The sequence below is a fragment of the Gorilla gorilla genome, chromosome 3, assembly GCF_029281585.2.
Source record: "Gorilla gorilla gorilla isolate KB3781 chromosome 3, NHGRI_mGorGor1-v2.1_pri, whole genome shotgun sequence".
NCBI lineage: Eukaryota > Metazoa > Chordata > Mammalia > Primates > Hominidae > Gorilla > Gorilla gorilla.
Window position 1 is genome coordinate 189,115,323 of NC_073227.2, and position 24,507 is coordinate 189,139,829.

Consider the following 24,507-nt stretch of genomic DNA (forward strand, 5'->3'; position numbering starts at 1 on the left):
ATTTCCTGAGGAATTGGATGTGGGCTATGAAAAGGCCGAAGAAAACGGAATCAAATGTGACTCTCAGTTTCTTAGTCTGAGCAACAGAAAGGATGAAGCGCAGTGTGGAAGACTGAGACTATAGAAAGAGTTTGAGGTGGAGGGAGTCGAGGCATTGAATTTTCAACATGCTAAACCTGATATGTATATTAGAAAATCAAATGGAGATGCTGAATTGGCAATTGGAATATACATATCTGAAGTTCAGATGACAGATCTTTGCTAGAGATGTAAATAAATAAATGGGTAAGACAAATGGGTATCATTACAATATAGATGGAATTTAAAGCCACATGAGTAGATAACATTATCAAGAGAAGAAATGTAAATACAGACAAAAAGATGATCAAAGACTGACTACTTGGACCTTCCAAAATTAAGAGATTGAAAAGAAGAGAAACCAGTTCACAAGACTGAGGAGTAACCAATAAAATGAAATAGATTGCAGGATCCTGGAAGGCAAGTGATGAAAGTATAGCAAGAAGAAGAGAGTGTCAATTATACCAAATCCTACTGATGGATTCAATAAGATGAAGACTAAGAATTACCACAGATGTATGTTATTAAATAAATGGCATATAGTCACAGAAGATATAGCATATTAATTGCTTCCAATTATTTGTTGCTTGGTATTAATTAAAATCATAAGAGAGAATTTGAAAGGGAGCCAGAACATATTGTGTAAAAATAAGTTATTTAGGCTAAGGGAAGAGTATGGTAACCAGACCTCAGAGTCAGAAATGCCACTGATATTTCATACACATTCTTCTCTAACAATCAGACCTTGGGCAATTCACTTAATATCTCTAATTTTTATCTCCAAAATACGAGGTGGGACTCCTAAGGTACCTGCACCTCAACATTTCCGTGATTTGAAAATAACACCCATAGTCCTACCACTCAATAACATTATTCACTCCTTTATTTTAATACACAGATTTCAAAATAAGAATTGCATATGTGCAGTCTTAGTCTCTTGGTATTTTAAGCAAAGGAAATTGAGCAAGAAGAAATGTGACTGACAAACTCATGCCTATTTCCCATCAGTTGTTCACCTTTAGGGGACATACAACTTTTTGAGTTATGATTAAACATTAAATGTTCCAGGGCTACAGATTTATGCAAAAATGGTATCTTACTTATTTCTTTGTGAATAAATTGCACTTTCTCATATGCCTCTAGCTTTTTGTTATCAAGAAAAACAGCCCTAATATTTAATCTAAAATGGCAAATTTCATCTATGTGATACTTTGAATAGTGAATGTGGGTGCACGTTCAATGTCATTCATACTTTTATTGGGTTAAGTATTTGACTCTCAGATTTCTGGCCATCCTCCTCCTTTCTTTCCAAGAAGGCAATTGGTAGAGAGATGTGTGTGTGTGGTTAATGAACTATCTTGGCAACAGGAAGGTCACCACTGTGTCCTTAGATCAAGATATTGCCTGCATTTTGGCTGATCTTGACTATGGAATAGCAATTCTTGGCAATTCTGGACATTGAATATATGAGGTGTCGATGACCAGCATATGGGCATTTATCAGTGTTAGCTGCCAAGATAAGCCACTGATTTAATTTATGATCTTTTCTCTGTCTTACTTAGGTCAGAGCCAAACTGATCAGTTTGGTCAGAGAAGCCTTTCATGATGATTTAGCCTCACCTTTACTCTCACGGGAGCTGAAGACTCCCCCAAAGGTCTAGCTGTGTCTCCCACATAGTTCAAATCAATGTGGTCTATCCTGTAGCCCTTGGCTGCTGGAACACTGTCCCTGCCATGGTCATAAACGACTCAATCTGGCAAGCTTCCCCACAGGTTCTCAGCTAGATTGCAAGTTCCTCCATCAGGAACCGGTAAGAAATTTGGGATCCCATTCATACTATTTAGGGACTGAGGTTTATTCAAGGAAGTTGTGTTCAAGACCTCCCTGTGCCCAATCTTGCTGTCTCACTGGATTCACTGCACTGTGGCTATTCCCAGTATCCTAAAAGATGACAGGACTAGGCACAGTGGCTCATGCCTGTAACCCCAACATTTTGAGAGGCTGAGATGGAAGAATCACTTGAGGCCAGGAGTTCAAGACCAGCCTTGTCAACATGGCGAGATCCTCGTTCTGAGAAAAAAAAAAAAAAATTAGCCACGCATAGTGGCACACGCCTGCAGTCCAAGCTACTCGGGAGTCTGAGGCAGGAGGATTGCTTGAGTCAGGAGGTCAAGGTTACAGTGAACTATGATCATGCCACTGCATTCTAACCTGTGGAATGGAGCAAGGCCCTGTCTCAAAAAAAGAAAAATGGTAGAAGCAGAAGCTACTGTACTTTCAGTGTTCTCTTAACATAGTTGGAGTAAGGAGAAAGCCTCCCCTCTATATCTTGACCCAAAAGAAACGGTTAATTAGACTGATAACATGCCTCCCTACCTCCTTCTCCCCACTGGCCCTCATAACCCTCAGGAATCAATGGACCCTGCAATGGTTAGCACCCCTTCCCTCCTGTTTGAAATGATCAACTGGACAATGTCTGTTCTCTAAATGATAATGGAGTGAGAGTTAAACAGATTTACAAAATATTCTCACTGCACAAAGTCTGAACTTCATTACTATTTTGTTGTTGTATAAATCCTATTGTGCAAGTCAGAGATGGACTTTCTCTGCATTTTTGCTCTAACAATGTTAACACTCATTTCTAACACCTACTGCCATGGTCAGGCAGTGGATACTCAGTTTGATAAGGGAGAAGATACTGCACAGAGACTTGGAAAACTGAAAAATGCCTAAATGTCTTTCAAACATTACCAGTGCTGCAAAGAAAAGGTAAAATAAAATAATGCACATTTTAAGACAAAACCTTATACACTATCTTCTAAAGTATTCATGAAATCAGGAAATGAACACTTACTCCAGATAATAAAAGAAGTTCCTTAGGAACAATCAGAATGTTTGGTGGTTCAAGGATTTCAGTCTCACTAATCCAATATGAGTTGCTGACTAAGAACATTTACATGGAAAACCTGTGCTTACTTTACAGGGGACCAGAGAGGAAGGATATACAGACCCTGCGATGGCTGCTCAGGATGCAATGGTAACTAGAACCAGTTCTCAGACTGACTGCAAAGAACCTTGGTTAAAATGGGCTGGAGTAGTTCTGATGCTACTTCTCTGCTGGCTAATGTTCCAGGTCCTATGGGAAGCCTGTCAGCAGAAGACGGGGGAGCACAAAACCATGCTGCAAATGATCCTGTGCAACAAGAGCTACCAGCAGCTGTGGCTGGGTAATTATTAACTGGGTTTCGTTCCAGCTACTTGACCAATTATATAACAAAAAGAAGGTGGTTAACTAGAAACAAAAATGAAATATTACAAGGAAATAGCGGAAAGTCAGTTATATCAAAGGTACTTATTTTGAATTTTGTTTATAAGATGTGCCTTATTTAATGACATTACTAAGGAATAAATATTTCCTTAATATTTTTTCCAATAACTTTCAAAAACTGAAGCATTTTAAAAATAATCTCTGTATGTGATGGAGTACTTATTCAAATATATTAGCTGTTTCCTATTAGGTATATTATATGTTGTCTTGCAAAATGTATAGTAAATATAGTTTAACCAGTCAATACTGCATCAAGGCCATTAGTATTGATGTCATGACTTCTGCAATATCGACGGAATCTTATTGGTCTTAGAGCGTGCACTCATGTTAGTTTGCCCTTTGTTTGACATTCCCTAAACTACAGTGTCTTTTTCTTTTATTAAAAAAAAAATTTGTTTTTTTCTATATAAAGTACGCAAATGGCTGAAAATTTTCAACAGATGGCCTACCCTACCCCAATCCCACATCTAGACTTTACAAGTCAATAAGAGACATTACCTGTCTTAATGATAATCATAATAATAATAATGAAAAGACATCTTCTTGCTTCTAATTTTCAGTAAGAATGGATGAGAACTAAAGTTGCCTGGGGTAGTCAGATAACTAAGTTCATGAAATAAAGAATCTTAATTTAACACAATTCTAAATTAGTAAACCCTAGTCTACACCCAAAAAGTTGATTTCATATTTCTCAGAATATTCTTTATAGATACTTTGACTGCTATTTTAATCATCACAGAGAGGACTTTTACACTTAACTCTCATATTTAAGCTCTAGTAGGAAGTTTGCTGCTGACATAAGCCTATTATATATGTCCTAAATAACTGGTCCATAAATAATGGCTTGTTGTGTGCTTCCTCTCAATTTAAATCAGCAGTGAGTTAGTGGGTCCCACTGGAGGTGGCATTTGTTCCCCAGGAGAAGAGAATAATAACAGGTCTTTGAAGTTCAAGATTTATGCTGACTCTACTAAGAGTATTTGTATTTGTTTCAATGGTACTTATAGCAAACAGAATTGATAGCAGTAGTACTTTTAATTATTTTATGGAAAATATGGATTTTTACTATGTGTAACAATCTAATATTTGTATTATAAATTTATAATATTTTCAAAATCTCCTTTGAATTACATCAATTTGTTAAAGTTTTCCAGGAATTTCAAAATATTTCTGGGCAAGATATGGTAGATGCCATTAATGAATGTTATGATGGATACTTTCAGGAGCTGCTGGTTGCAATTGGTAAGTAATAAATTATTTGAAGCACAGCAGACATTTTATTTCTCTATAAATGCTGAGTGGCTCTGACTGAACTAAAGATGCATGAGTAAGCTCTTGATCGAGTCATTTTCCCTTGAATTTTATTATTTAAAAGGACATAAACTCCATAGGGGAAGAGTACATCAGCTACTGATAAAATGCACTAAACTGGCAACCTGATAACTTTAACGAACTGATACCCTTCCCTAACAGCTAGTTCAACTTTCATACCAGAAAACACATCATTCTCAGATATTTTCTCTTTGAATTGGCTTCTCACACTGTTCAATCCATTTTATCTTTACTGACTTCCATTCCCTTCTCCAAGAGCCGATAAATACTTAACAGTATGGTTTTCTTCTCTTTAGGAGGAAAAGGATATTTTAGTGACCATTACTAATAAATTTTGGTTTAGGAGTAAATCCTACCATAAAAGAGATTTACCAAGTAGTGATTTTCCTCAGGCTATTGTGATAGTGGCACACCTCTTGCTCCTTCCTAAGTAAGAAATGATATCCCTCCATAGAGGACAAAACGGGGCGAGTTATCCAGAAAAACTGCAATAGAACTACCTGTGCAATAGAACTACCTTTGTCTTGTACTGTGCTGGTGAGTTGACAGCACACATTTCAGGGACGACCAAAGGGGGTCATTATGAAATATCTCCATCGAAGGCATAGTCAAGTAATCACTTAGATACTAGTTGAATAAATGAATATTGTGATTTTCCATCCTTGAATGGCAGAGGCATACATGGGCGTGAGAGCTGACAGATAAAAGAATTTTTGTAGCTTATCTAGTAAAGAAGTCTCAAGCTAGGCTTCCATGAAAACAGTTTGATGAAACCCCTAAAATAGTATACAATAGATGACTATTAATAACTGTGTATTTTTCCTGAAAATGTTACATTTATTCCAGAAAATTCTCTACAAAATTTAATAACCATATATTACATCAAAATCCTTCATTTTATAAACAATGCCTAAGGAAACTAAGTAACTGCCTCCAAGCCTATCAGCTGATTAGCAACAAAGTTATGACTAAAATTCATAATATACGAATCTCAAGATAGCTTTCTTTCCACTATAGACCCCTGCCACAAAGCAGTGGGCATAAGAGAGGAAGTGGTGGACATTAGAAATGGCAGAAAACATTTCAACTGATTTATTCACTCAGCAGACATTTATTGAGCACTTACTGTTCTAGACACTGACTTAGGCACTGCAGATAGAACAATGAAACAACAAAAACAGCAAAAGTTCGCTGACTTCAAGGAGCTTTTAAGGAATAGTGACTCAAGAGTGATTATGAAGGTTTCGTGTATTAAAAATGAAAGAAAAGATGAGGGTATAATCTCACAATCTAAAATAATTACTTAAACTACCACGGAAATACTGTTATGATTATTTCATTCTGGCTAGAAATTATAGCCTCTCATACATTACCTATTCATGTATTAATTTGTTAACCTCTTCAAATAAACACTACTGAATGTTTATGATCATCAACTGACTTCCAGCAAGGTAGCTGTTGACCAGGCTCTAGGCTGTCCTACCACCTTAGCAGTTTTTATTAGATAACTTCATGAACTGGTCTAGACCAGTTGTGGTCCATAGTTTCCCCTTAAGAGATTTCAGGTCTACTCACAAATCTGTAAGTTACTAAAAGTAGCATTCAAATAGATGAACAGATTACATGGGAGCTATATCAAATTGAATCCTACAATAATAATAATCTATAATAGTGTTAATAACCTAGGTCTCTTTGAAGCTCTATTAATTTAATTTTCAGATAAAGATGATAAAGTTTTCACTTTGGGAGGCAGAGGCGGGCGGATCATGAGGTCAGGAGATCGAGACCATCCTGGCTAACACCGTGAAACCCCGCCTCTACTAAAAATACAAAAAATTAGCCGGGCGTGGTGGTGGGCGCCTGCAGTCCCAGCTACTCGGGAGGCTGAGGCAGGAGAATGACTTGAACCCGGGAGGCGGAGCTTGCAGTGAGCCGAGATTGCGCCACTGAACTCCAGCCTGGGCGACAGAGCGAGACTCCGTCTCAAAAAAAAAAAAAAAAGAAGATGATAAAGTTTTCTTCATTAGGCTACATGAAGGAACTAACAAGAATTCCAACAGATAGAAATAGACCAAGTGAAAATCTGCATGACTCATTATAATGTTGTTGCTTTATATTTTTTTCCTGTGGCTTATAGAGTTACCATTATTCTAAGTGTTGACCTTACAATACAATGTAAGAATTGTAACAGGAAAAGTGTTATTGTTTCTCAAATTCTGACGAAAATATATGTTTTCACTCTCAATGTTTCTCCTTCTCTCTCTGATTTCTCCTAGTTCTCTGTGTTCGAGACAAACCAGCCTATTTTGCTTATAGATTATATAGTGCAATTCATGTAAGTAAGACTCATATATTTTTAAAATTTCTCCAGAAATTCTGTCTTTTTTCTCAAAGGATTAATTTTACTTCCATCATTTAAATGTTCATTACCATTTTTGAACTTGTATGTACAAAGAAAATACACCCAAGTGAAAAAAACTGGTTTAGACACCAAAAATAAGACATATCAGATAAAAATAATGTTCTGCTTTCTGTATCAAATTTAGGGAACCATATTTGGGGTGTAACTCCCTGTGCACTTTAGAGATTATTTAATATCTGCAGAAACTGGTAAATTCAAATGTTTTTGTATGTTTCCAAAGACCCCCACATCAGACTTATGCAAGTGCAAAACACATGGCATTAAGCAGAAAATGTCAAAATATTACAAACTCTCAGCAAGCAATTGCCACGTTTGTGAAGTTTCAATACACGAAATTATGTCAATGGATATTTTTAAACATTGTGCTATTTTCAAAAAGTATTTAAAGTGATAACTAGAAAACCATAAACTCTAAATCTATTTTTGTAATTAAATGGGAATGTTTTTCATACTTCAGTGTGTTATTCAGTCACACATACTTTGGAGCATTCATTTTTTTTTTTTTTTTTGAGATGGAGTCTGTTTTCTAGGAGAAACAGTTGATTTGGTTAAACATTTATTTGAAATAGTGTATTTGGAAATGCTATAGGATGATTTCAATTGTTTCTTTCTCAAAGAACCAACCACTACAACAACAGTATGAAGCTTCACTTGTGAATGACTATGGGAAAATAACCACAATTACCTTGATTCCAATTATGCACAAATTCAAGGCTACTTATTCTAATAGTACATGAAAACTGTATTTTTGCTGTGTATGTGTTATAAGGCAAAAGGAAAATATGCGTATTCACAAATGGTTTGTAGGTACAGAGAAGGATTGTATATTCAAGTAATGTAATTTTTGATACTTGAAGACCTCAAATGCCAAATGTTTGTCAAAAAGCTGCTTTAATCGCCCCTGAACCAAAGATATATTCTGTGTTCTCCTCCAGTGCACTCTAAAGTGAACGATCTACATTTTAAATTTGAATATTTGTTAGATCATTCATTTTAGCCACCTCAAATTATGAAAAGTTTATTAGTAATATACATTCAAAACATTGTCTTCAAAAGTCAGATTCTGTTTTCTGGCCACTAGATGTCACGACTACTCCGTTTGGAAAGACAATTTGAAACTGATTTGTTAGGGTGCAGTATTTCTGGGGCTAGCATACAGACATTGATTTTGTATTTTTCTGCATTTGAATTTAAATCGGCAAATATTTGAATCACCTAGAATTCTAATTTTTTATAATTTCTCAATGATAACAAGAAAATAAAATTAAAATGTTACTGCTGTCTTAGACAAATCAATGTCCCTCTGACAGAGCTGAGAATGTCTTCCCCTCCAAGGAAGAATTCTTACCAGGAAGGACCACAGGATCAGATGTGCAGTTTATAATGCAGTGTAAGTGGGACAGCGTGAAGGTTAACAAGGCTAGAAAGGGGGAGCAACTATTGCAGAATCAGGGTGAAATGATAAGGGTCAGAGTCAAGGTCGTGGCACTGGAATAGAGAGCACAAGGCATTCAGAAAATAGAAGAGAATATTCACTGTCAGCATGCGGTAAGGGAGAGGGAGAAGTGACAGAAATGACTCAGGATCTGAGCCACAGCCTGTGTGGCCAGTGATGCCAGTGCTGGAAGAACTCAGGAAGAAGAGAAAATGACTACAGAAAAGGGGTGTGTCCACTTGGGACAGACTGACTTTTAGGACGCTGTCTTCTCATTTCTCCCACTTTTCTGTATCTTTTAGGACTTTGGTTTCCATAATAAAACTGTAATCAGGATTCTCATTGCCAGAAGTGAAATGGACCTGCTGACCATAAGGAAACGATACAAAGAGCGATATGGAAAATCCCTATTTCATGATATCAGAGTAAGTTTCTGACACATGATTTATTTGGACCCACATTTTCTCCTTTTTGAAACTGAGATAAAAGCTCTCATTCAAATAACTTCATGGCAGACTCTAAAAAGTTAACTATTCAGACAGGGATAACCTAGTTTTTTCCTCTACACAGTCTTTAGAACATTGGCAGGTGCTAACTTAGAAAACCCTTTACCTCAGCTGGGCATGGTGGCTAATGCCTGTAATCCCAGCACTTTGGGAGGCTGAGGCAGGCAGATCACGAGGTCAGGAGATCCAGACCATCCTGGCTAACACGGTGAAACCCCGTCTCTACTAAAAAAACAAAAAATTAGCCGGGTGTGGTGGCACACGCCTGTAGTCCCAGCTACCCGGGAGGCTGAGGCAGGAGAATCGCTTGAACCCGGGAGGTGGAGCTTGCAGTGAGCTGAGATTGCGCCACTGCACTCCAGCCTGGACAACAGCGTGAGACTCCATCTCAAAAAAAGAAAAAGAAAAAAAAAAAGAGAACCCTTTACCTCAGCGACAGAACTTATTCCTCTTTGATGTGTTTTACCCAGAAGCATTGATGCAGTCATGCAAAATATTCATTCTCTATAATTGTGCTTAAAGAGCTAAATTCTGAAGTATGATCAGGCTCAGGAAAAATATATATTGCAAAAGGCTGCATTACCTTTGAAGAGGTTTCTTAAATCAGTTGAGCTGTCCTCTCATATTGTCATAGAAGGCAGGGCAGTCAGTCAAATATCATAAACTGCTAATTCGGAGGGACTTAATGTTCCTAGCTATATACAACTCTACATATCCTTATCCCTTTAGCCCTTGAAGGGCAAAGGAGCAATGATTCAGTACTGAACAAGCCAGTTTTTTCATTCTGATACTTTTAAACTTCATGCATTTTGATAAAACCTAACAAAGAATCCTCAGAATATACAGGACCATTTACTAACTGAGAGCCTAGTGGAAAATAAAAATGCTTGGCACCTTGTCCAAAAAAGTTTCAAGAATTTCAGGATGGTGAGAGCAGAGCATTAAACCAAGCCAAGCACAGGGACATAAGAATAGAACTGAACTTATATTTTGTGCAGAGCTAAGAGCTATTACCTTGTTCACGTTGTTTTCATCTGAAATTTGTAATTCCAAGAAGCACTGTTTTAGTTTATTGAAAGAGTAATCTAGAAGCAATCTAAAGCCCAAGAGATCACATAATACAGAATACTTTGTAGGCCTCTGGAGAGCTGAAATGGTTTCTAAGAGGAAGAGTTGATGGAGCAGTTAAGAGAAATCTTATTCCTTCATTTTTGATAAAACTCTCCTACAGCTACTTTCAAAACTCTAAACTCTTTTAGTGATGAGAAATGCACGGCATAATTCATTTTCTAAATGAATAAATTAGTTCTTAGGCACTTATTATAATTAATCACAACCGCCTCAAAGTCTGCTAATATGAAAATGTAATTAATGCAACTTTGCTATGTACATTTAAAGTACTGAATTATCATTACATGACTTTGTGCCAAAGCACCTTAATATGAAAGTTGATACTTAACAAAGAAACATTTTATAATATTTATTTATTACTATCATTGATTTTGGAAAATATAGAAATTATAGAAGACCATTACAAGAAAATTAAAACCTCCCTAATTTTCTACAGAAAATCATTAATAAACTTTTATTCTGCTATGGTGTGCATGTTTGTGTCTCCTAAAAATGTATCTGCTGAAATTCTAACCCCAAAGTGATGATACTAGGAGGTGGGGTCTTTGTGAGGTGATTAGGTCATGAAGGTGGAGCCCATGAATGGGATTAATGTCCTTATAAAATAGGCCAAAGAGAACACCTTTGTCCCTTCTGCCATGTGAGCTTAGAATGAGAAGAAGGCTGTCTACGAGAGACAGGCACTCAGCAGGCACCACATCTGCTTGATCTTGGCCTTGCCAGCCTCTAGAGCTGTTAGAAATAAATTCCTATTGTTTATATGTCACCCAGTTTATAGTACTTTTGTCACAGCTGCCTGAACACACTAAGACAGGTACTTTCAGTCATTTTCTAAAACTATATAAATAATAATATGTTTTGCTATGTAAAAGAGTATTTTTATTGAATCATGGTATTCTGCTGTATAAGCTATAAAGTACACAAACTACCTCACATTATTATACATTGCTTCTCAGTTTTTCACTATTATACATAATATTATGGTGTATATATTTTTAGCACAAAACTTTGTGCTTATCAATGATAATAACTTTCTTAATATATATTTCTTGAGGTAGAATTACTACATTAATAATTATAAATATTTTTAAATCTTTTGAGACATATTAATTTGTTCTCCACATTCTACATTCATTTATAACAATAATAATAATAACATTAGGGTACGTCTTCCTAAAGTTGAGGAGAATATTTAATTCTAAGGCAAGTTATTGTTCTTATAAATACACATTCAGGTTCAACCAACTTTATATAAACCACATACTACTGACTGTAACCAGAGCATTATTCTTCAACAACTTTCAGTGGGAATAGTACTTAGGGCATGTTAAATCTTTAGATGAGAAAAGTAAATAAGTTTAGAAAGGCTAATGGTCCATGGCTCTTTCATAGTGCAGTCCAGAGGAATTATGCTTCCTTTTTAGAACTATTATGATATTTTATTTCAAATATATTATATTTTTCTTTTCAGAATTTTGCTTCAGGGCATTATAAGAAAGCACTGCTTGCCATCTGTGCTGGTGATGCTGAGGACTACTAAAATGAAGAGGACTTGGAGTACTGTGCACTCCTCTTTCTAGACACTTCCAAATAGAGATTTTCTCACAAATTTGTACTGTTCGTGGCACTATTAACAAAACTATACAATCATATTTTCTCTTCTATCTTTGAAATTATTCTAAGCCAAAGAAAACTATGAATGAAAGTATATGATACTGAATTTGCCTACTATCCTGAATTTGCCTACTATCTAATCAGCAATTAAATTGTGCATGATGGAATAATAGAAAAATTGCATTTGAATAGATTTTATTTAAATGTGAACCATCAACAACCTACAACAAGAGAGTCTGCTCAAGGCCGTCTTTATCATGATTTGAAAGAAATCAAGGAAAATGCAGTGTGACCATCCTAGTTTGGGGAATTTTTGAGACTCCTATACAATTACAATAAAGCTAGAGTGATCATCTACAGCAGGCTTTAAAAATAAGTAAAGATGTAAACCAGCAAAATGCAGCCGGGCATGGTGGCTCATGCCTATAATCTCAGCACTTTGGGAGGCCAAGGCAGGCAGATCACTAGGTCAGGAGTTCGAGACCAGCCTGACCAACATGGTGAAACCCTGTCTCTACTAAAAATATTAAAATTAGCTGGGCGTAGTGGCAGGTGCCTGTAATCCCAGCTACTCAGGTGGCTGAGGCAGAAGAATCGCTTGAACACAGGAGATAGAGGTTGTGGTGAGCCGAGATCGCACCACTGCACTCCAGCCTGGGCGACACAGCAAGACTCTGTCTCAAAAAAAAAAAAAAGATATAAACCAGTAAAATGCAGCCAGATATATGCTTGCCTGGATTAGACGTATAAGAGATTTGGGTGTAAAAATACTGTGTGTGGCCAGGTGTGGTGGCTCACGCCTGTAATCCCAACACTTTGGGAGGCTGAGGCGGGTGGATCACAAGGTCAGGAGATTGAGACCACGGTGAAACCCTGTCTCTACTAAAAATACAAAAAATTAGCCGGGCACGGTGGTGGGCGCCTATAGTCCCAGCTACTTGGGAGGCTGAGGCAGGAGAATGGTGTGAACTGGAGAGGCGGAGCCTAGATCACGCCACTGCACTCCAGCCTGGGAGACAGAGCAAGACTCCGTCTCAAAAAAAAAAAAAAAAAAAAAAAATATATATATAGATATATATATATATATATCTATATATATAGTGTGTGTGTGTGTGTGTGCACGTGTGTGTGTTTGACTTCCAGCTATTCTTTTTTTGTGACAGCACTTAACCAACTACTTGCCCAAGCTATGTGAGAAAAGCCATTTCTCTCTGTTTTTATCTTCACCTTTTAACAGCAGCCTCAACGACTTTTGGAAGTTATGATATGCTTTTTTTGTGCCATCAGTAGAGCATGGTCTCTTCTGTCTCTCAAGGTTCAGAAAGTTAGGAGTGACAAAGAAAAAATACTCACTGAGATCAGATTTGGGGAATAACCTAAACTGAAGCCAGGACTGAAACCAGAGGCAGGATGGGTGAGTGTAACCTGGAACCAAAAGGAAGAAAATTCTCATCCTGAAAACACATGAAAGTGTAAAATTCACTAGTAAAGCAAACACACAAATGAGGAAGAGAAAGGAGTCACATGGTACCACCACTGAAAAACACCAAACCACAGGAATAAACAGAGGAAAAAAAAAGAAGCAAAGAATATACAAAACAACCAGTAAATAACTAACAATATGATAGGAACAAAACCTCGTATATCAGTAATAACCTTGAATAAAAACAGATTACATTCTCCACTTAAAAGATATACACTGGCTGAAAGGCTAAAAACAGATCCAACTATATGCTGCCTACAAGAAATGCACTTCACCTATGAAGACACATATAGACTGAAAATAAAACTATGGAAAAGATATTTCAAGCAAACAGAAACCCAAAGCAAACAGGAGTAGCTATATTTATAGTACATAAAATAGACTTTATGTCAAAAAGTAAAAAAAAGACTACATAAGTCGTTTCATAATAATAAAAGAACCAATCCAGTGAAAGGAAATAACAATTCTAAATATATATGTACCCAACATTAGAGCATCCAGATTCAGAGAGTAAATACTACCAGATCTAAACAGAGAGACGAACTCCAATACAATAATATTGCAAGAATTCAACACCCCACCTTTAGCATTAGGCAGATCATTGAGAAATAAAATTAACAAAGAAACATTGTATTTAAACTGCACTTTAGGGTTGGGCATGGTGGTTCATACCAGTAGTCTCAGCTACTTGGGAGGCTAAGGTGGGAGGATTGCTTGAGCCCAGGAGGTTGAGACTGCAGTGAACTGTGATAATGCCACTGCAGTCCAACCTGGGCAACAGAGTGAGACCCTGTCTCAAAAAATAAATAAATAAGTAAACTGCTCTTTATACCAAATAGACCTAACGGACACTTATAGAACATTTTCTATAACAACTACAGAAGACACATTCTTCTTATCAGCACATGCAACATTCTCCAGAAAGGACTATATATTAGACCATAAAACAGTCCCACTGAATTTTTAAAAAAATCAAAGTCATATCAAGCATCTTTTCAGACTACAATGAAATAAAACTAAAAATCCATAACAAGAGGAACTTTGGAATGTATACAAATAGGTGGAAATCAAACAACATGTTGCTAGGTGAACATCAGATCAGTAAAAAAAATGAAGATGGAAATCAGAAAGTTTCTTGGACAAATGAAAATGGAAACACAACATACCAAAACCTGTGTAATACAGTAAAAGCAGTGCTAAGAAGGAAGTTTATAGCAACAAATAACTACATAAAGAAATATTTCAAATAAAATCTGACAATGCACTTCAAGGAACTAGAGGATCAAAAACAAACAATACCCAAAATTAGCAGAAGAAAAGAAAAATAAAGATTACAGCAGAACTAAATGAAGTTGAGACTAAAAAAATCAATACAAAGGATCACCAAAATGAAAAAAATGGTTCTTCTAGAAAAGAATCAAAATTGATAAACTTCTAGCTAGACTAACCAAGAAGAGAGACACAAATAAACAAAAACAGAAATGAAAATGGAGGCATTAAAACTGATATCACAGAAGTATAGAAGATAATCAAAGACTATTATGAACAACTGTATGCTAACAACCTGCAAAACCTAGGAGAAATGAATAAATTCGTGCAAACATAAAACCTATCAAGATTGAATCAGAAAGAAATAGAAAACAAGACCAATAATGAATAGTAATTAGAATTGGTAATAAAATGTCTTCCAACAAAGAAAAGACCGGGACCAAATAGATTCTCTGCTGAATTCTGTCAAATGTATAATGAAGAACTTATATCAATCCTCCACAAACTATTCCAAAAGACTGAAGAGGAGGGAATTCTCCCTAACTCATTTAACAAGGCCAGCATTACCAAATGCTGATACCAAAACCAGACAAGGAAAACTACAGGCCAATATACCTGATGAACATAGATGCAAAAATCCTAAAGAAAATACTGGCAAATTAAATCCAATAGCACATCAAAAGGATAATACATCACAAACAAGTGGGACTTATTCCAGGGGTACTATGATGGGTTGACATATGCAGATGAATAAATATGATGATAAATCACATCAACAGAATGAAGGACAAGAAACATGATTATCTCAATAGATGCAGAAAAAGTATTTGATAAAATCCAACACTCCCTCATGATAAAAACACTCAACAAACTAGGTATAGAAGGAATATATAACAAAATAATAAAGGTCATTTATTACAAACCCACAGCTAACATCATACTGAATGGAGAAATATGGAAAGCATTTCATCCAGGAACTGGAACAAGACAAGGATGTCTGCTTGCATCACTCCTATTCAACATGTTACTGGAAACCTTAGCCAGATTAGTCAGTTAAGAAAAAGAAATAAAATGCATCCAAATTGGGGAAAAGGAAGTCAAATTGTCCCTCTCTGCAGACAACAGAATTTTATATTATTTAAAAAAAAGAAAAAAAAACCAAAAGACTCCACAAAAAACTCCTAGAACTGATAAGCATATGCAGTAAAGTTTCAGGATACAAAATCATAACACAAAAATCAGTCACATGCCTATACACCAATAACGAAATAGCCCAAAGAGAAATCAAGAACTAAATCCTATTTACAACAGCTACCAAAAAAATGCCTAGGAATAAATTTAATGAAGGAAGTGAAAGATTTCTACTAGGAAAACTACAAAACACTGATGAAAAAATTAAAGAGGACAAATGGAAAGATACTATGTGCTCATGGATCAGAAGAATTAATATCATTAAAATGATTATGTAACCCAAAGCAATCTACAGATTCAATTCAATCCCTATCAAAACACCAATGTCAGTTTTCACAAAAATAGAAAAAATTAGCCTGACACTTGTATTAATCAAAAAAGAACCAGAAAAGCTAAAGCAATCCTGAGCAAAAAACAAAGCCAGAGACATCACAATACCTGATTTCCCAACATATTACAAGCCTATAGTAACCAAAACAACATTGTATTAATGGAAAAATAGACAGATAGACCAAAGAAACAGAATAGAGACTAAAGAAATAAATCTATATATTTACAGTCAATTGATCTTCAACAAAGTCATGAGGAACATACACTGGGGAAAAGACACCTTCTTCAATAAATGGTACGTTAAAAAAAACTGGCTAGCCATATGCAGAAGAATGAGACTAGACCCCTATGTCTATGTACAAAAATCAACTCAAAATGGATTAACAACTTAAATGTGATACCTGAAACTACAAAACTACTAGAAGAATACATAGGGAAAACTCTTCAGGACATTGGTCCATGCAACGATTTTATGACTAAAACCTCAAAATCACAAGCAACAAACCCAAAATAGACAAAAGGGACTATATTAAACAAAAAAGCTTCTGCACAGCAAAAGAAACATTCAATAAGTGAAGAGACAACTGCTTGAATAGGAGAAAATGTTTGCAAACTACTCATTCAAAAGGGGGCTGTATCCAGAATATATAAGGAACTCAAACAACTCAACAGTAAAAAACCAATAGTCCCATTAAAAATTGGGCTAAGACATGAATAGACATTTCTCAAGAAGAAATACAAGTGGCCAAGAGGTATATGACAAAATGCTCAAGATCACTAATCATCAGGGAAATGCAAGTCAAAACCACAATGAGATATCACCTCACCTCAGTTACAATGGCTTTTATTTAAAAATCACAAAATAACAGATGCTGGTGAGAATCCAGAGAAAAGGGAACTATTAAACACTGTTGGTGAAATGTAAATTATGCAGCCACTATAAAAAGCAGTGTGGAGATTTCTCAATAAACTAAAAATAGTACTACCACATGATCCAGAAATCCCACTGAGAGGTGAAGCCAGTTGGACTTCCTGGGTCAGTGGGGACTTGGAGAACTTTTCTGTTTTACAAGAGGATTGTAAAATGCACCAATCGGCTGGGCGTGGTGGCTCACGCCTGTAATCCCAGCACTTTGGGAGGCCGAGGTGGGCGGATCACAAGGTCAGGAGATCAAGACCATTCTGGCTAACACAGTGAAACCCCGCCTGTACTAAAAATACAAAAATTTAGCTGGGTGTGGTGGCAGGCACCTGTAGTCCCAGCTACTCGTGAGGCTGAGGCAGGAGAATGGTGTGAACCCGGGAGGTGGAGCTTGCAGTGAGCCAAGATGGCATCACCGCACTCCAGCCTGGGCGACAGAATGAGACTCCCTCTCAAAAACAAACAAACAAACAAAACAAACAAAAACCGCACCAATGAGCACTCTGTGGCTAGGATTGTAAAACGCACCACTCAGCACTCTGTAGCTAGCAAGAGGTTTGTAAAATGCACAAATCAGCACTCTGTAAAGGGATCAATCAGCATCCCATAAAATGGACCAATCAGCAGGATTCTAAAAGTAACCAATCATGGGGAGGACTGAGAAAAGGGCATTCTGATAGGACAGAAACAGGACATGGGAGGGGAAAAATAAGGAAATAAAAGCTGGCCACCCCAGCGAGTAGTGGCAACCTGCTGGGGTCCCCTTCCACGTTGTGGAAGCTTTGTTCTTTTGCTCTTCACAGTAAATCTTGCTGCTGCTCACTCTTTGGGTCTGTGCCATCTTTAAGAGCTGTAACACTTACTGCAAAGGTCTGCGGCTCCATTCTTGAAGTGAGCAAGACCATGAACCCACCAGAAGGAACCAACTCTGGACACACCACTACTGAATATGTATCCAAAGGAAAATAAATCTGTATATCAGAGGGATACCTGCACTCATAGTTATTGTATCACTCTTCACAATAGCAAAGATATGGAATCAACCTAGGTGTCTATCAATAGATGACTCAATAAAGAAAATGTGGCATAAACACACAATAGAATACTAATTGGCCATAGAAGAAGAATGAAATCACATCATTTGCAGCAACATGAATGGAACCGGAGGTTATTATACTAAGTGAAATAAGTCAGGCACAGAAAGACAAATACCACATCTTCTCATTCATATGTGGGAGTTAAGAAACTTGATCTCATTAACATGGAGAATAAAATGCTAGATACCAGAGAGTGGGAAAGGTGGGTAGGCAGGAGGCTGTATAAAGAGATGTTGGTTAATGGGTATTACATGCATTTAGATGGAAAAAAATAAGTCCTAATGTTTGGTAGCAGACTATGATGACTATACTTAGCAAGAATATTGTGATAAAACTTGAAATGATACCAAAATATAGAAAGGATAAATATGCAAGGTGACAGATACCCCAAGTACCCTGATGTTGAAACCAACCCAATAGTCCCATATACTGTTCTTTTTGATAAATGTAGAAATCGATCCTTCTGCTCTTAAAGCTTGAAGCTTATATTTGTTTTATCTGAGTTCCTTCCTTTGGACAGGATCTTCAGGCCTCTCAGAAAAGTATCAAAGAACTGAAACTTGCCTCAGAAAAGTATCAAAGGACTGAAACTCGCCAGATCACAGCACCAGTTGTCAGACTTCTCATTCATGATGATGGCTTCCTTGCCCCTCGTTAGTTCCTGTTTTCTTATGCATGGTTACATTTCTTCCCTGCTATATAAACCCATAGTTAGTCAGTCAGGGAGATGAATTGGAGACTGAGCTCCCATCTCCTTGGCTGCAGCACCAAGTTAAAGCCTTCTTCCTTGGCAGTACTCATCATCTCAGTGATTGGCTTTCTGTGCAGTGAGCAGTAGGGCCTAGACCAAACCCTTGGTATTGCAGTAACAATGGGACCATTACATATTCTATCCCTGCAACAAACACTCACATGTACCCCATAAATATGTAAAATATTATATATCAAGGAAAGAAAAATAATGGGTAACTAGGTAATATGAACAAATTAATTTACATCACTATGGTAATAATTTTACTATCTATAGCTATATCTTAAAACATCATGTTGTATACCTTACATATATACATTCAAATTTATTTTTTAAAATGGAAGATATATTTCAATAACGTTAGAAAATGAGAAGGGATCAAAATGATAAAACATAAAAATCAATGGAAATGAAAGGAAGTGGCAATTGAGAAAATGAGGAACAATAACAGTATAAGACTAAAAATCCATATTAGCAATTACTTTAAGTGTAAATGGTTTAAACACTCCAATCCAAAGGTAGACATTGGCAGAATAGATTAAAAAAATAAACATAATCCAATATATACTGTCTGAAAAGACTCCTTTTAGATCCCAAAGCACAAAGAGGCTGGAAGTAAAATGATGGGAAAAGATATTCTATGCAAACAGCAAATAAAAGAGATTTGGTTTGGCTATATTAATATCAGACAACATAGATTTTCAGTCAGAAACTGTTATAGATTCTGGGGTGACCTGGCAGTGTTGCCACACAGGCATTTTAGTCTCAAGCGGGAGACTGGAGTGCCTGGCCTGGAGTTGGGTAGGGGCCTCCACAGCCAGAACTGTGGAAAGCATCTCAGCAGTAGGTGTTGGAATTGTGTTCTACCCTGTTGCAATCCTGGGGAAAGAGGAGTACTTCTAAAGCTGCAGTTTCTCCTGGACAGTGAGATTTGCAGCCAGGTCAAGTTTAGTAATCTGGAATCAGTCTGCATGTGCCATTTCTTGGTGCCCCAGCCTGCTATCCTGAGATCATGATGCAATGGGGTCCATACCACTCCACTCCCAGGCAGAATTTCAGGCACTTGGAGCATCTATTTGATTGGACAAACAGCCTGAGCCACCCTATCCTTCATAGACACAGATTGTGGTGCAGTCAGGCCCTCTCCACTCCATGCCCAGACAGATGTCCATGCATGCAGGGTACCCATTCACCTGCTTCAGCAGCCTGAGCTGCCCCACACTTCCTGGGCATAAATTGTGGTCTAGCATGGCTCTCTGCTCCATGCCTAGGCAAAGCTCCAGGTAGTCAGAGCATCCGCTTGCCTGATTCAGCAGCCCAAGTTGCCTCACCCCTCCTGTGCAGAGATCTTGATAGAGGGGGGCACTCCTTGCTTCATACCAAGCAGATCTCCAGGCACTCAGAGGACCATGCTTACCTGGATCAGCAGCCTGACCTGCCCAGTCCTTCCTGTACAGAGATCCTGGTGCATGGAGGCCCTCTTTGCTTCATGCCCAGGCAAATCTCCAGACATTCAGAGCACCCACTCATCTGGTTCATTAGCCTGAACCACCCCACTGTTCCTGGATATAGATTATGATGCAGTGAGCATCTCCCCACTCTGTCCCCAGGAAGATCTCCAGGAATTCAGAGCACCAATTCACCTGTATTACCATCCCAAGCTGCCCCATCCTTCCTATACAGACAACCTGGTGCAGGGGAGGTCCTCTCTGCTCCACATCCAGGTAGATCTCCAGGTACCCAGAGCACCTACTTTCCTCAAATAGGAGCTTAAGCCACCCTCCATCCCCAAGCAGAAAACTTGGGGCCAAGGAGATTTTCCAGCTCCATGCCTAGGCACACCTCTGGGCACGTGCTGGCCACCCACTGGATTCTCTCTTGGCATTGGCGGTGTGCCTGACATTGGGGGATAGGTAGGTGAGCCTGCCTAGTCTGTCCTCATCTATTGTAGCCCCTGCCCCCTGCCTCCAGGGCTGAGCAGGGAACTCAGATAACTGTGCATTTCATGAATCAGCCCTTTGCCTGAGGCAAAGAGAGCCTCTACCAGAAAATAAGGATCAAGTATATACAAAGCTGTGTTGGCTGCAGCTGGCTCTTTTCTATAAGCACCATCTAATATCTTGTAGGCAGAAATGCACAGTCTAATATAAAACCTGCTGAAGGAAGTAAATAAGACTATAGAAGCAAACCCAAAAGACCCTATTCAGCATTTTCTACAGTCACACCCCCTAGGGAGATAGGGAAGAGAAAACGAAAGAAGAAAACCCAATAATATTATAGGAAAAGAAATAAAACACAAAAAATCCTACCTACACAAAATAATTACAAATATTGGAAGTGCCAGCATCTCCAGATGAAAAAACCCAGTGCAAGAATTCTGGCATCACGAAAATCTGATTGTAGTAACACCACCAAAGAATTGCACTAGCCCTCTAGCAATGGTCACTAGACAAAATGGAAATTAAGAAATGACAATTTAAGAACTGAAAGCATGGACTGCAAGGAACCTTAACGAGATCCAAGACAAGGATAAAAGTCAACACACACACACAAAAAACCTCTATAGCAACCCAGTAAACAAAGGAAAACATTAACATATTTTTAAAAAATCAATCAGAGCTCCTGGAATTGAAAACCTCACTTACGGAATTTCAAAATACAATTGGAAGCTTTAAAGCTTTATTAATAGAATAGATCAAAAGGAAGAAATAATATCACAGCTTGAAGATTGGTTGTTCAAACTAATTGAGTCAAAAAAATTGAGGTAAAATAATTTTTAAAAATGAACAAAGTCTTTGAGACTTTGGGATCCCACACATAATATGGGACTATGTAAACCAACCAAACCTATAAATTTTGGCATTTCTGAGAGAGAAGGAGAAAAAAAGTAAACAGCATGAATAACATATTTGAAGGAATAATTCAAAAAAATTTCCCAGCTGGGTGCAGTGGCTCATGCCTGTAAACCCAGCACTTTCAGAGGCCGAGGTGGGCAGCCTCATGAGGTCAGGAGATCGAGACCATCCTGGCTAACACGATGAAACCCTGTCTCTACTAAAAATACCAAAAAAAATTAGCTGGGCGTGGTGGTGGGCACCTGTAGTCCCAGCTACTTGGGAGGCTGAGGCATGAGAATGGCGTGAACCTGGGAAGTGGAGCTTGCAGTGAGCCGGGATCACGCCACTGCACTGCAGCCTGGGTGACAGAGCAAGACTCTGTCTCAAAAAAAAAAAAAAATTTCCCTAATCTTGCTAGATAGGTAAACATCCAGATACAAGAAATAGAAAGAACACCTGTACAAAAATACCTATACAAAATGAAAATCACCAAGGTATACTCACCAGACCATCCAAGGTCAACAGTAAAGAAAATATCTTAAAGGCAGCTACAGAGAAGGGACAGGTCACTTACAAAAAGAACCACATCAGGCTAACAGTGGATTTCTCAACAGAAACTTACAATCCAGGAGAGACCACAGGCCTATTTTCACCATTCTTAAAAACAACAAATTCCAACCAAAGATTTTATATCCTGCCAAATTAAACTCCATACATGAAGAAGAAATATTTTCCAGACAAGTAAGAACAAAGGGAATGTGTCATCACTAGACCAGCCTTAGAAGAGATCCTTAAGGGAGTTCTAAACATGGAAACGAAAGAATGATACATGCTACCCCAAAAACACACTTAAGTACACAGTGAACACATAAAGCAACCACATAATAGAAACTACAAAACAACCAATTAACAACTTCATAATAGAATCAAAACCTCACATATCAATATTAACTTTGAATGAAAGTGGTCTAAATGTCCCATTTAAAAGGCACACAGTGTCAAGCTGGATTAACAACAAGACCCATTTGTCTGCTGTTTTTAAGAGACCGATTTCATGTGTAATGACACCAGTAAGCTCAAAGTAAAGGGTTGGAGAAAGATTCTCCATGCAAAAGGAAAGCAAAAAAGAGCAGGGGTCGCTAGTCTTCTATCAGATAAAACAGATTTTAAACAAAGAGCAGTAAAAAATGACACAGAAAGTCACTATAACAATTTATAACAGAGCTGTGGTGGGCTCCACCCAGTTCGAGCTTCCCCGGCTGCTTTGTTTACCTACTCAAGTCTCAGCAATGGCGGACGCCCCTCCCCAGCCTCACTGCCGCCTTGCAGTTCAATCTCAGACTGCTGTGCTAGCAGTGAGCAGGCCTCTGTGGGCATGGGACCCTCCGAGCCAGGCACGGGATATAATCTCCCGGTGTGCCATTTGTTAAGGCCATTGGAAAAGCGCAGTACTATGGTGGGAGTGTCCCAATTTTCCAGTACCATCTGTCACGGCTTCCCTTTGCTAGGAAAGGGAATTTCCTGACCCCTTGTGCTTCCTGGCTGAGGCGATGCCCCACCCTGCTCCATGGGCTCCACCAACTGTCTGACAAGCCCCAGTGAGATGAATCTGGTACCTCAGTTGGAAATGCAGAAATCACCTGTCTTCTGTGTCACTCATGCTGGGAGCTGCAGACTGAAGCTATTCCTATTCAGCCATCTTCACAATCTCCCAAGATTGAATCAGGGAGAAACAAAAACCCTGAATAGACCAATATAAATTTCCAAAATTGAATCAGTAATAAAAAACCAACCAATTAAAAAATTATTTTTTGGAATAATTTTAGTAGAATTGGTAATAGTGTTATAGCTCTTTATATTTCTGATCAAATTCAACTGTGAAGCCATATGGGCGTGGGTTACTCCTTAAATCACTCTATGAAGCCAGCATCACCCTGACATCAAAATGACATACTCATTTTTCTCACTATTTCATCTATATGCAGGCACCAAACCATCCTCTACCCGTGGTCTGTGGTTTTCCCTTTCACAGTCCAACAGCTGGCAGTAGTCACAAGACATGTGGAATGAGTCCTCACATGTGTTCTGAGAAGCTCTAGAGAGGCAGGTAGAGCTACACTTATTCCTGGAACTGAATTGATGGCAGCACCCTCTCTGTGCCAGCTGTCACACTGCTGTAGGTTTTGTTTCCTCACAGAGCTTTGTGTTTTGTTACAGCTTTAGAAAACAAAAGAAGAGTAGGTAGCTTATCACAGAATCCCATTTTTTAAAGTCAAAGCCCCTAGAAAAATATATGTCTGGAACACTGAAGGCAAAGGTTGAAAGTATATGCACATACACCTGCAGTCTCGCATGTGCCCCAGCTACTAACTACTTCAAGGATATAGCCCAGCCACTGCCTTAGACTCCCAGTCACGTTTCTTTCTCTTGTCACTTCTCCTTCTCCTGATTCTCCTTCTTCCTCTTCCTCTCCGTTTTATCTATTCTCCTCCTTTTTTTTCAAATTTGATTTTTAAATGTGATAAAGATCAGAGCAAGGTAGAGAAAATCTTGGGGTGATTAATTAGTCTTGAGAGTCACTAAAAATTATTCTCCATCAGCTCAAAAGTCTTGATGAGTGTAGAAACCAACACTTTGTATTAAAAAACTATCTGCTGAATGGAATCTGATGTCCAGTAAAAAATAAAAGCATGATGGAGAGCTCCCGTGCACGGACAGTGCTATGTAGAGAATTAGCACAATGAATTACCCTCAAGGTTTTAATGAGATGCAAGAAATAG

The 24,507-nt window shown here is 37.9% G+C and overlaps 1 protein-coding gene across 1 annotated transcript in view; it reads left to right on the forward strand.

Annotated features, from left to right (window-relative positions):
- Positions 1-12,013, forward strand: part of ANXA10 (annexin A10) — a 62,669-nt gene extending 50,656 nt beyond the window's left edge. Inside the window, exons 7-12 of the mRNA XM_055384141.2 lie at positions 3,063-3,116; positions 3,213-3,306; positions 4,554-4,649; positions 7,016-7,074; positions 8,899-9,021; positions 11,705-12,013. Coding sequence (XP_055240116.2) covers positions 3,063-3,116; positions 3,213-3,306; positions 4,554-4,649; positions 7,016-7,074; positions 8,899-9,021; positions 11,705-11,773 — 495 coding nt within the window. The 3' untranslated portion in view covers positions 11,774-12,013. The remainder of the gene's footprint in view (positions 1-3,062; positions 3,117-3,212; positions 3,307-4,553; positions 4,650-7,015; positions 7,075-8,898; positions 9,022-11,704) is intronic.
- The last annotated feature ends 12,494 nt before the right edge of the window (positions 12,014-24,507 follow it).